The sequence below is a fragment of the Hypanus sabinus genome, chromosome 2, assembly GCF_030144855.1.
Source record: "Hypanus sabinus isolate sHypSab1 chromosome 2, sHypSab1.hap1, whole genome shotgun sequence".
Taxonomy (NCBI): Eukaryota; Metazoa; Chordata; class Chondrichthyes; order Myliobatiformes; family Dasyatidae; genus Hypanus; species Hypanus sabinus.
In genome coordinates, this window is record NC_082707.1 from 103,265,078 (window position 1) to 103,278,264 (window position 13,187).

At 43.3% G+C, this 13,187-nt stretch overlaps 1 protein-coding gene across 1 annotated transcript in view; it reads left to right on the forward strand.

The window, feature by feature from the left end:
* LOC132403798 (kyphoscoliosis peptidase-like) overlaps positions 1–13,187 on the forward strand; it is a 623,242-nt gene that overhangs the window by 26,707 nt on the left and 583,348 nt on the right. The window contains exon 5 of the mRNA XM_059987492.1: positions 4,210–4,327. Coding sequence (XP_059843475.1) covers positions 4,210–4,327 — 118 coding nt within the window. The remainder of the gene's footprint in view (positions 1–4,209; positions 4,328–13,187) is intronic.

The window sequence follows — 13,187 nt, forward strand, 5'->3', positions numbered from 1 at the left end:
CCTCCAATTCCTTGGAACCTCTCCTGTCCTCATTGATGATGCAAAGATCATTGTTAGAGTCTTAGCAATCTCCTCCCTCACTTCCCACAGTAGCCTGGGGTACATCCCATCCAGTCCCGGTGACTTATCCAACTTGATGTTTTCCAAAAGCTCCAGTACATTTACTTCATTAATATCTACATGCTCAAGCTTTTCAGTCTGCTGCAATTCATCCCTACAATCGCCAAGATCCTTTTCCATAGAGAATAGTGAAGCAAAGTACTCATTTAAGTACCTCTGCTATCTCCTCCGGTTCCATGCACACTTTTCCACTGTCACACTTGATTGATCCTATTCTCTCACATCTTATTCTCTTGCTCTTCACATACTTGCAGAATGTCTTAGGGTTTTCCTTAATTCTGTCTGCCAAGGCCTTCTCATGGCCTCGTCTGGCTCTCCTAATTTCATTCTTAAACTCCTTCCTGATAGCCTTATAATCTTCTAGATCTCTATCATTACCTAGTTTTTTGAACCTTTCTTAAGCTATTCTTTTCTTCTTGACTAGACTTACAAAAGCTTTTGTCCACCACAGTTCCTGTACCCTACCATCCCTTCCATGTCTCATTGGAAAGTACAGAATCCCATGCAAGTATCCCCTCATCATTTGCCATATTTCTTCTGTACATTTCCCTGAGAATATCTGTTCCCAATTTCTGCTTCTAAGTTCCTGCCTGATAGCCTCATTTTTCTCCTTACTTCAATTAAATGTTTTCTTAACTTGTCTGTTCCTATCCCTCTCCAATGCTATGGTAAAGGAGATAGAATTATGATCACTATCTCCAATGGCCGGCTATGGCCATCAGTGACATCAGTGCTGGACTCCAGAGCGAAGGTTCCCGAGTTCGAATCCAGTCAGGCCATTCCCGGACACACTTTCCATCCATGCTGGGTTGAGTGTCGAACTCGCAACTCTGCCTCGTAAAAAAAATAACAAACAACTGCACTGTGAGGAAGGACATAGGGGACCACTCACAGAAACTTCCCTCCAAGCCAACCACTTGAAAAAAAGAAGTGGTCGCCAAGGCTCTGGCAGAGTATGGCACAAAAAAAAAATCTCCAAAATGCTCTCCCACTGAGAGACCTGACACCTGACCAGGTTCATTTTCTAATACCAGATCAAGTACAGCCTCTCCTCTTGTAGGCTTATCTACATATTATGTCAAGAAACTTTCCTGAACACACCTAACTAACTCAACCCCATCTAACCCCTCACTCTAGGGAGATGCCAATCAATACTTGGGAAATTAAAATCTCCCACCACAACAACCCTGTTATTATTACTCCTTTCCAGAATCTGTCTCCATCTCCTCCTCAATGTCCCTGTTACTATTGGGTGATCTCTAAAAAACACTCAATAGAGTTATTGACACTTTCCTATTCCTAACTTCCACCCACAGAGACTCTGTAAGCAACCCCTCCATGACTTCCTCCTTTACTGCAACCATGACACTGTCTCTGATTAACAGTGCCACACCCCCATCTCTTTTGCCTCCATCCCTGTCCTTTCTGAAACTTCTAAAGCCTGACGCTTGAAGTAGCCATTCCTGCCCCTGCACCATCCAAATCTCTATAATGGCCACAACATCATAGTTCCAAGTGCTGATCCATGCTCTAAGCTCATTTGCTTTGTTCATATTACTCTTCACATTAAAATAGACACATCTTAACCCATTGGTCTGAGTGCATCCCTTCTCTATCTCCTGCCTATCCTCCTTCTCACACTGTCTCCAAGTTTTCTCCATTTGTGAGCCAACCTTCTTTTCCTCCGTCACTTCAGTTCAGTTCCCACCTCCCAGCAATTCTAGTTTAAACTCTCCCCAATAGCCTCAGCAAACCTCCCTGCCAGGATATTGGTCCCCCTGGGATTCAAGTGCCTTTTGTACAGAAGAGGTCCCAATGATCCAGAAATCTGAAAATCTGAATCCCTGCCTTCTGCTCCAATCCCTCAGCCATGCATTTATCCTCTACCTCATTCCTATACTTACTGACACGTGGCACAGGCAGTAAATCGAGATTACTACCTTTGAGGTCCTGCTTCTCAACTTCCTTCCTAAGTCCCTGTAATCTGTTTTCAGGACCTCCTTCTTTCCTACCTATGCTGTTGGTATCAATATGTACCACGACCTCTAGCTGTTCTCCTTCCCACTTCAAGATATCATGGACATAATCAGAAACATCCTGGACCCTGGCATCTAGGAGGCAAATTACCATCCTTATTTCTCTCCTGCATCCACAGAATTGCCTGTCTGAACCCCTAACTATAGAGTTCCATATCACTGCTGCCTTCTTCCTTTCCCTACCCTTCTGAGCCACAGGGCCAGACTCTGTGCCAGAGGCACGGCCTCTGTTGCCACCCCCAGGAAGGCCATTTCCCCCAACAGTACTCAAACAGGAATACTTATTGTTAAGGGGGACAGCCACTGGGGTACCCTCTAGCATCTGCCTCTTGCCTTTCCCTCGCCTGACTGTTACCCACAAATCTTAGATATCAACAAAAGCCAAATTCCTGTTTAGTGAATCCTTTGGTTACTGCAAAATGACTTTGGTTACTTCAATTTCTCAAAACAATTAGATCTAGTGTTATTCCCTATTTAAAAGTTTACAGACTAAACTTCCCTTTTTACTTACCCCTAGTTAGTTAGAAAACCAAACGTAATTCTTATTCTCAAGTATTATAGTTAATTTCAGTTTCAGTTCTAGGCAGTATATCCACAAGTTTAAATTCATATTCAAAAATTATATATACATGGTTTAACTCTTTTCATGACAATTTTCCAACATCACAACTCTTAGACAAAATAAATCTCATTCAGTAAGTTATCGAAGTCTTTGCAGAAATAATTAGTTTTTGCAGAAAATCAAATTCGGATTCTTCAAATGAAAATAAACTTATACATCCTACCATATTAAACCCTCTATGTCATTTCACATTTCGTTCCCGCACTGGATCTTCATCTTGGGTTGCTCACCATTGTGTTTTTTGGTTCATTGGATGAAATAGTTGATCATCCATGGAAGATCAATTCCCAAACTTGTCCAAAACTTGTCCAAATGCCTTGGTATAATTTTACAGAACTGATTCCTGACTAGGGATTTTGGACACTCATCTCTGCTGATATTGTCTTGTTAAAGTTGCTGCATATTATAGCTGTAGCTTCAATAAATCTTTTATCGCTATTGTCTCTCCTCTAGGGGTTTCGCTACTAATTCCACTCTTAACAATTCATGTCTTCAGCTTCTAATTGTTACTGCATTTCTCTCTTTGTCCGTCCTGTGTCCTGCCTGCCCCTCCCTCACATAGCGATTTTTTTCCAAATTCTCTTTTTTTATAAAATTGGTAAACCTCGTTTTCATCCTTCTGCAGGTAGAACTTTCTAACATTACAATTTTGGATTTAATACACATGGGTTACACACATCTTTCCTGTATGTAGGTAAAGAAAACTGAACAAAATACTCCAAATTAAGCCTCACCAATGTCTTATACAACTTCAACATAACATCCCATCTCCTGTACTCAACACTTTGATTTCTGAAGGCCAACTGGCTAAAAGTTGTCTTTTTTGCAGAAATGTAACCATTTACATTATTGAGGAATTGCTGCAGTTTAACCACCCTTCAAATATATTGTTTCCTGGTTTGGCTGGAGGTTTCTATCAACAGCTGGACAAAGAGTGAGAGGGGTGACCTCTCTCCTTCTTTTGTACCTTCTGAAGAGAAGAGGACATCATACACCACCACGTAACATGCTTCTTGAGAAGGTCACTTCATCTGGAAGGATTGTGAAGCCTTTGACCCACTTGCCCCAAGCAGTATTATAGTGCCGTAACAGATGAGCAGTAACATTGCCTGGTTGGCTGACTGTTGTCTGTTAGAAAATGACAAGTGTACAGACTTCTGAAGTAACATGAATGTGAGAGGCCTGTGTATTTGCTTCTTCACAACTAACCCCCAAGTCATAAAGATAGACATTAATAAGTTCTGTGTAGTCCCTTCCAAGGTTAGCTTGTGCCTGAAAATTTATCTTCCTCTGCATCTTTCTGCAGTTGCAGCAAGTCCGTGTCTGGTTACCTCTCTTTGATGTACATTTTCACACTTTTACAGTGCTTGATAAATAATGATGGATTGTACAAATTAGCATGCAGTAGACAGTGTTTTTGTGTATTGGCAGAGTATGATGTAAAGGGATATCACAATAAGGATAAGTTACACTCTGGCCCAGAAGATGTATTGAAGACTGGCAAAGCAGTGTGCGCTGGGTATTCAGGACTCTTTTGTCAAATGTGCAGGTAAGACAGTTTTGTGTTAAACCTAGGCTCTTCAGCAGCTGCCTTTGCCCTCTTCTAGAATGGAAATTACAATTGAGCCAACAGGATCCATCTCCTGTACATAATTTCTGCCTGTTGCCATGGTAACTGCAGAGTTCAGAGATTATTTAAATTCCTAAAGAGGCCTGCTCCACTTAAAGCCAGTCTGCAACTCATGAAGGGGAGCTGCTAGTATGGTACCCAAGGAGGAAGTGGCAGCATTTGCAGACTGACTTGGTGAAAGATGCAGAGAGGGAGGGTAGTGTGCTGTCTTCACAGCAGATTTTTAGACCACCTCACCCAAGAAGTCAGAGCATCTGAATGCGATACTCAAAGGCATGGACACAGCACTGACTAACTGAAGAGGTATGGCTGCATCACTGAACCGCAATCCAAATATCTTCATACCTAACCCTCATTTATGCCACCCTGTAAATGTGTCATGTCACACAGCTCTTAGCTTACTTGTTGCAGACTGCTTACACATTGTCTCATTCAGATGATTCTGCCCTGTGTAGCCTGATAGTGACATCAATTTTGTAGTTATTTATTGATTTTCCATGACATTAGCATCACTGGCCAGGCCAGCGTTTAAGACTTAGAGTCCTTTGGCTCAGTGAGTCCACATAAACCATGGTACCTACTCCCACTCAATCAACAATCCATGTTCAGCCCATATCCCTCCATGGATCTATCCATGAGCTTCTTACCTGCCTCAACAATTCTTCTGGTGTCTCATTCCATACACTGACTATCCTCTGCAAGGAAAATACTACTAATCATGCCCCATTTAAATATTTCCCTACGTCCTAAACCTGTGTCCCCTATTTACTGATTGAATGAGATACAGTGAGGAATAGGCCCTGCTGCTCAGCAATTTAACCTGAATCTAATCACAGGACAATTTACAATGACCAGTTAGCCTACCAATCGTGCATCAGTGGAATGTGGGAGAAACTGGAGCACCTGCAGGAAACTCACATGGTCACAGAGGAAAGGTACCAACTCCTTACATGCGGAGGCAGGAACTGAACCCCGATCGCTGATACTGTAAGGCGTTGTGCTAACCGCTACACCACCATTTTTTGGGCATTCGTCTGAACTATAGCTCAATATTAAACATTTCCATAATATTGCCCCCTCATTCTCCTACACTCCAAGGATTGGAGACCTAGCTTGTCTTTACTACCATTTTTAAACAACAGACATTAGTCACTTTCCACCTTTGGGAACTCCATCAGTGGCTAACATAAAGCACGTGTTTTCACAAGGGCCTCCCAATTTCTCCTCGAGCCTTCCACAAAGTCTGATGATGTACACAGTCAGGCCCTGGGGCTTAACTCATGCACAGCTGCATAGACATCTCTGGTATTGTAAATGCCCTCCAAAGCACCTCCACCCATTTCCAATCACACACAAGAGAAAATCTGCAGATGTTGGACATCCAAGCGACACATAAAGAATGCTGGAGGAACTCAGCAGCCCAGACAGCATCTGTGGAAATAAGTAAACAGTGAATGTTTTGGGCAGAGACCCTTCTGCAGGACTGCAGAGAGAAAAAGAAGTTGAGTTGGAAGGTGGGGGGCGGGGGGAGGGAGAAATAAGGTGATAGTAAAACTGGGAGGGGGAGGGGTGAAGTAAAGATCTGGGGAGTTGATTGGTGAAAGAGATATAGAATTGGAGAATGGGGAATTTAATAGGAGAGGACAGAAGGCCATGGAAGCAAGAAAAAAGGGGAGGAGCACCAGTGGGAGGCAATGAGCAAGAGATAAAGAGAAAGGGAAAATGGGATGGGGGGCCTCTACCAGAAGTTCAAGAAATTGATGTTCATGCCATCAGGTTGGAGGCTCCCCAAACGGAATACAAGGTGTTGTTCCTCCAACCTGAGTGCGGCCTCATTGCAATAGTAGAAGAGGACATGGATGGGAAGTGGAATTAAAATGGGTGGCCACTGGGAAATCTCGCTTTTCTGGTGGATGGATCATAGGTGCTTGGCCCCAAACAGTCCTTCCAGGTGAGGCGACACTTCATCTGAGAGTCTGTTGGGGCCATCTACTGCGTTTGGTGCAGCCTCTTGTATTTCCGTGAGACCCAACATAGATTAGGAGACTGCTTCACTGAGCACTCACATTCCATCCGCAAGAAGCGGGATCTCTCAGTGGCCACCCATTTTAATTCCACCTCCCATTCTGACGTGTCCATGCATAGTCTCCTCTACTGTCATGATTGAGGCCTTGCTCAGGATGGAGGAGCAATGCCTTGTATCCTGTCTAGGTAGCCAACAAACTTATGGCACAAACTCAATTTCACAAACTTCGGGAAATGGCTACCCACTCTTCTCTATTCCCCATCCCATTTTCCCACTCTCACCTTATTTCCTTGTCTGCTCATCACCTCTCTCTGGTGCCCTCCACCTTTTTTCTCTCTTCCATGGCCTTCTGTCCTCTCCTATTAGATTCCCTGTTCTCAGCCCTGTATCTCTTTCACCAATCAACTTCCCAGCTCTTTATTTCAACCCTCCCCCTCCCAGTTTCACCTGTCACCGTGTTTCCCCATCCCCTCTTCCTACCACTCAAATTCCACATCTTTTTCTCTCCAATCCTGATGAAGGGTCTTGGCCCAAAACGTCGACTGTACTCTTTTCCATAGATGCTGCTTCCCTGCTGAGCTCCCCCCAGCAATTTATGTGTGTTGCTCCACCTATTTCCCTCCTCTTGAACTACCATGATCCACACCAAGGAGTCTGAAGTCCTGCTCTGCATTTATTTCAATGCATGGTGGCCCTGCTGATCTCATTGGGCCTTCTGCTCACCAATTTACTTTTAATAGACCAATAACTTGTTGTCTTTCCTTAACCTTCCTGGCTAGATTCATGTATCCTTAATCTTTCTATAGACATCTAGAGATTCACTTATCCCTGACCTCTTATCAACCCAATATTTCCCATCAACCTAGGCTCCAAATGTGGCAAGTTCACCCTTTATCCCAACAGGAACACAACACATCCAGGCATCCCAATGGGAATGTGCCGCTCTCAGGCATCCCAACGGGAATGTGCCGCCCCCAGACATTTGATATCACATTTTCAATGCCTCCAATTTGCTATTCATTCCTTTCCTTTCAAGGAGTTCACCCAGTTGACTTCCACTAGATCCTGCCCAATTCTATCCTGCTCCATTTTAGGACACTAGACTGTGGGCCTGGTTATCCTTTCCTACAACTGTCTTCAAAGTAACAGCTTATGCTCACTACAGCCAAAGTGCTCCCCGACTTCCAATTGTTCTGTCTTATTCCTTAGAGGACCAGTGTTACACCCTCCTAAGCACAGCCCTCTATTTCAAGAGAAGTCACTTTTATTGTCATTTCGACCATAACTGCTGGTACAGTACATAGTAAAACTGAGACAACATTTTTCAGGACCCGGTACCATGACACAGTACAAAAACTAGACTGAACTACGTAAAAAACAACACAGAGAAAAAAAAAACACACAACAACTACACTAGACTACAGACCTACCCAGGACTACATGAAGTGCACAAAACAGTGCAGTCTTTACAATAAATAATAAACAGAACAATATGGCAGTAAGGTGTTAGTCCAGATTCTGGGTATTGAGGAGTCTGATAGCTTGGGGAGAAAAACTGTGACATAGTCTGGTCATGAGAGCCCAAATGCTTTGGAGCCTTGTCAGGAGGGAGAAGAGATTGTATGAGGGGTGTGTGGGGTCCTTCATAATGCTGTTTGTTTTGCGGATGCAGCGTGTAGTGTAAACATCTGTAATGGCAGGAAGAGAGACTTCGATGATCTTCTCAGCTGACTTCACTATCTGCTGCAGGGTCTTGCGATCTGAGATGGTGCAATTTCCGAACCAGGCAGTGATGCAGGTGCTCAGGATGCTCTCAATACATCTTCTGTAGAATGTGATGAGGATGGGGGGTGGGAGATGGACTTTCCTCCGCCTTCACAGAAAGTGGAGACGCTGCTGGGCTTTCTTTGCTATGGAGCTGGTGTTGAGGGACCAGGTGAGATTCTCCGTCAGGTGAACACCAAGAAATTTGGTGCTCTTAACAATCTCTACCAATGAGCCGTCAATGTTCAGCAGGGAGTGGTCACTCCGTGCCCTCCTGAAGTCAACAACCATCTCTTTTGTTTTGTTCATTTACAGAGACAGGTTGTTGGCTCTGCACCAGTCCGTTAGCCGCTGCACCTCCTCTCTGTAAGCTGTTTCATCGTTCTTGCTGATGAGACCCACCACAGTCATGTCATCAGCGAACTTGATAATGTGGTTCGAGCTGTGCGTTGCAGCACAGTCATGGGTCAGCTGAGTGAACAGCAGTGGACTGAGTATATATTTACTCAGGAAACTTTCCTGAACACATTTCCCAAATTCCACCCTGTTCAGGCCCTTAACACTCTGGGTAGTCCAGTCAATGCCAGGGAAATTAAAATTTCACAACAATGCAACCCTATTATTGTTACAACCAAGAGCAACCTCTCTGCACAACTGTTTGTCAGGTTCCTTATTATTGGAGAGCTAGAAAATCATTTAAGTGACTGTCCTCTTCTTGTTTCTGTGTTACCTGTATAGCTCAGACTGTGAGACTGATGAATACTCTGCCACCACTGACATCTCATCACTAGGACAGTGAGCTGTTTGCTGTACTGCTTACTCATGCTTCACTTTACTACCATTTTGAATTTTACTTTATTAACTTATTGATAGAACAATATATTGGTTTATGATACATGTTATGTGGGTGCACTGTGGTCCAGAGGAAGATGTTTTATTTGGCTATATAGATGTACAGACAGAAGACAATAAATCTAAACTTGAACTAGATGATCCTTTAAGAATGTTATCTTTAATACTGCTATTACATCATTAAAAACACATCATTAGTCTGTACCTGTGTTAACCCTGCAGCAACTGTATCCTTTGCCTGTGCTTATCCTCCCTTCTCTCAGCATGCTTCTGTTATTCAGTCCCCAGAGCTGATACGACTGAGCTAATTTACTTTAGCTGATCATCTTCATGTGTTGAATTGATTGCAACACTATTACAGCTCAGGGTGCCGGCGTTTGGAGTTCAATTCCAACATCATCTGAACATCCTCCTTGTGTACCAGTTCACAGATAAATTGATGATTGTAAATTGTGCTGTGATTAGGCAAGGGTTAAACCAAGGTTTGCTGGGCGGGGCGGCGCAGTTCGAGGGACTGGAAGGGCCCGTTCCACACTCTTGCAGGCTATCGCTTTATCCCACAACTTGCTGCTGCTCAGAGTCCACCTGATTTCTAATCTAGTTTAAATACTAGTAACTTTCCCTGAAGGATATTGGTCCCTCTTGTGCAGGGAAATTCCAGTGGTCCTGCCACCCACCACAGATTCATCCTCAGCACTGAGATCACTACCTTCAAGGTCCTGCTAACTCACCATCGTTATTCTGCAGTAACTACCCCTTGTTCTGCTTCGGTTTGTAAAACAATGTTGGGCTGTTCATTGCCCCCCTCCAGAGTTATATGCTGCTGCAAAGAGATTTGCTTTACTGGGGGATCCAGGAATCAGTGACAGTATCTCCTGTCTGTCGCTGACTGCCAAATCATCTCCTATTATTACCATCTGTCTGACTGTACTCTTTCTCTCTGAGAGCCTGTTTCAGTGCCAGAGACCCAACTACTGCTGCTGGACTATGAAGAACATCCCAAGGGTGTATGCTTGTTGGTACAGGAGCGGCCTTAGGCAAACCCTGCAATAACTACCAACTTTTACTTTTCCTGATGGTCTCCCATCTACAGCATCTGAAGCCTCTACCTTGGATGTGACCACTTCAGTCAGACTCATCTATGATTCTCCCTCTGCCAAATAATCCTGTCTACATCCAACTCCCACTCCAGAAACTTGGCCCACTGCATCAGGAGCTGCAGCTTGGAGCACTACCTGCAGAAGTAGGCATCAGGGAAATCCTCACTTCCCACATCTTTCAAGAGAAGCATTCCACTGCCCCAACAGCCATCATGTTTACACTGAATCACCAACTATGGAAGAAAAGTAAAACCTAACCTGCTCTTTCCCACCAAAGCCTCTTGAACTGAGGCCTCAACTCTGAATTTCTGTTGCAAAAGGCTGCTCCACTTACCCTTGCCTTCCTTTTATTGGATAAAGTGCCCTCCAATTCATGGGTCAATGAAACTTGTCTTTTCAAAGTCCTTCTCTCACTCTACTTATTCATCCCCTCCACACCTGTCTTCCCACCCCTACACTGACTCATTGCCACAATAGCCACTCTGTTTGAGCCATCCTTCCTCTTATTTGATACTGTTAATTAGCCAATCATCTATTAACTAACAATTAGCAGATTTAGCTCTTTATAAGTCCTTTAAAGTGACTCACACAGTATGCACTAGGACTCAGCTCTTTTCAACTTTGTTGCTGTTGCTCCAAGTCCAAACACAGAGACTCAGTTCTTTTAAATTGATGTTCTTGCTGTCACTCCAATGCCTGACCAAGTCATCCACAGACCTCGTGGAAGGCCAAAACAGAAATCATAGAGACCCTGGTAGAGATATTTGCTTTGTTGTTAGCCATTGGCAAATTTCCAGAAGACTGGAGAGTGGCTAATGTTTCATCATTCAACAAAGGTAGCAAGGGCAGACTGGTGAACTAGTCTGACTGAGGTGAGCCTGACTCACTGTAGTTACAGGGAAATTATTGGGTAGAATTCTGAGCGACCATCTCTTGGATAGCCAAGGCCTGACCAGGAATAGTCAGCATGGTTTTGGGCATGTGAGATCATGTCTGATTAATCGTTTGGACTTTTTTGGAAAGGTAAATAAGGGTATAGGTGAAGGTACGATGGTGGATATTGTTGAAATGGACATTTTAAGACCTTTGATGGGGTCCAACATGACAGTAGAGTCCTAGACCCTATCCAGGATTTCCCAGGCAGTTCTGATCCAGGGAAACAACTGCAAAATGGTTGGTGGAGTTCTGGTGTGAAAGCTGGTACCTTGAAGCAGACCACCTAAACTAAGAAGCACCAGCAGTTTCTTGCTGAGCTCTTGACACTTCCAGTGGAACTTGGGACATTATCCCATCCTCATCCATAGCTTCAATCAGATTTCCAGGTGTTAGGTATCCTTTACAAATCCATGCAATCTCTCTGATCATTTGAACAGGCATTGCCATGTAACATTCCTCCTCTATGGACACTTGCAAATTTTTGTCCATTGTTTCAATTTTCTGTATTTACAGCTTTTGTTTTACTCCAACAAAAGGGTCAAGATGTTCATTTTCACAACTTCTGAATGTCAGGCTTCCTGGATTGTTTTTCCTCTTTCATTTTTATGAAGCACCACACCTCTGATTTTCCAGTCCAAAGAAATGGTTCTCAAGAGGACATCTCTAAAATGTTCTCTGCACTTCCTTGTCGAATGCTGGTCTAGAAACCACTTTCTCCAGAGAATTTGTTATCCTTTAATGCTGGTATTTTTGTCATTACCTTTATTTGCTCACCATAATTTTGGAAAGTCCCTGTACCTTGTCACCAACAGAGTCAACATATAAGCGTGACCACACAATCAACTGCATGCTGCAGAATTATCTTCCTTCATTGGTATGCTCCCTATCAATCAGTATTATTTGGAGATTAGAAGAATGAGAGAGCATCTTTCTGAAATGTAAGATCCTGAGTGGGCTTTACAGAGCAGAGTGTTGAATGAGAAGACCTGTCTTCAGTATTGGATGCCAGTCACATAAAAATCAGATTTGTAGAAATTTCATCTCACACATAATAGTGGATCTCCGGATTATGACTTTCGATCAGTGGGGGTTAGGGTCTCACAGACAATGCTGAATCTTTGGGATTATGAGGTTCGATCAGTAAGGTTTAGGTTCTCACAAATCATAGTGAATCTCTGGATTATGATGTTCGATCAGTGGGGTTTAGGGTCTCACAGAGAATACTGAATGCAATTATGAGGTTCGATCAGTGGGGTTTATGGTCTCACAGATAATAGTGATTCTTTGGAATATTGAGGTTCGATCAGTGGGGATTTGGGTCTCGCAGATAATAGTGAATTTTTGGATTATGTGATTCTATCAGTGGGGGGTAGCATCTCTCAAATAATAGTGAATCTCTGGATTATGAGGTTCGATTAGTGGTGTTTAGGATCTCACAGATAATAGTGAATCTTTGGGATTATGAGGTTCGATCAGTGGGGTTTAGGGTCTCACAGATGATAGAGATTGGGATTATGAGGTTCGATCAGTAGGGGTTAGGGTCTCATAGTGATTATTTGGGATTATGAGGTTCGATCAGTGGTGTTTAGGGTCTCACAGATAATAGTGAATCTCTGGATTATGACGTTTGATCAGTGAGGTTTAGGGTCTCACAGATAATGGTGATTCTTTGGAATTATGAGGTTCGATCAGTGGGGTCTAAGGTCTCACAGATAATAGTGAATCTTTGGACTATGACGTTCAATCAGTGGGGTTTAGGATCTCACAGATAATAGTTAATCTTTGGGATTATGAGGTTCAATCAGTGATCTTTAGGGTCTCACAGATAATAGTGAATCTCTGGGATTATGAGGTTCGATCAGTGGGGTTTATGGTCTCACAGGTAATAGTGATTTTTTGGGATTATGAGGTTCGATCAGTGAGGTTTAGGCTCACAGATAATAGTGCATTTTTGGATTATGTGGTTCAATCAGTGGGCGTTAGGATCTCTCAAATGTTACTTATCCCGTAACTGGATAACTCACCAGCAAAGATAGAGAGGTCCGTTGGAGTCTGATGGCACTATTTTCGAACGGTTTTATTCATAAAGGGGGGCACAAAC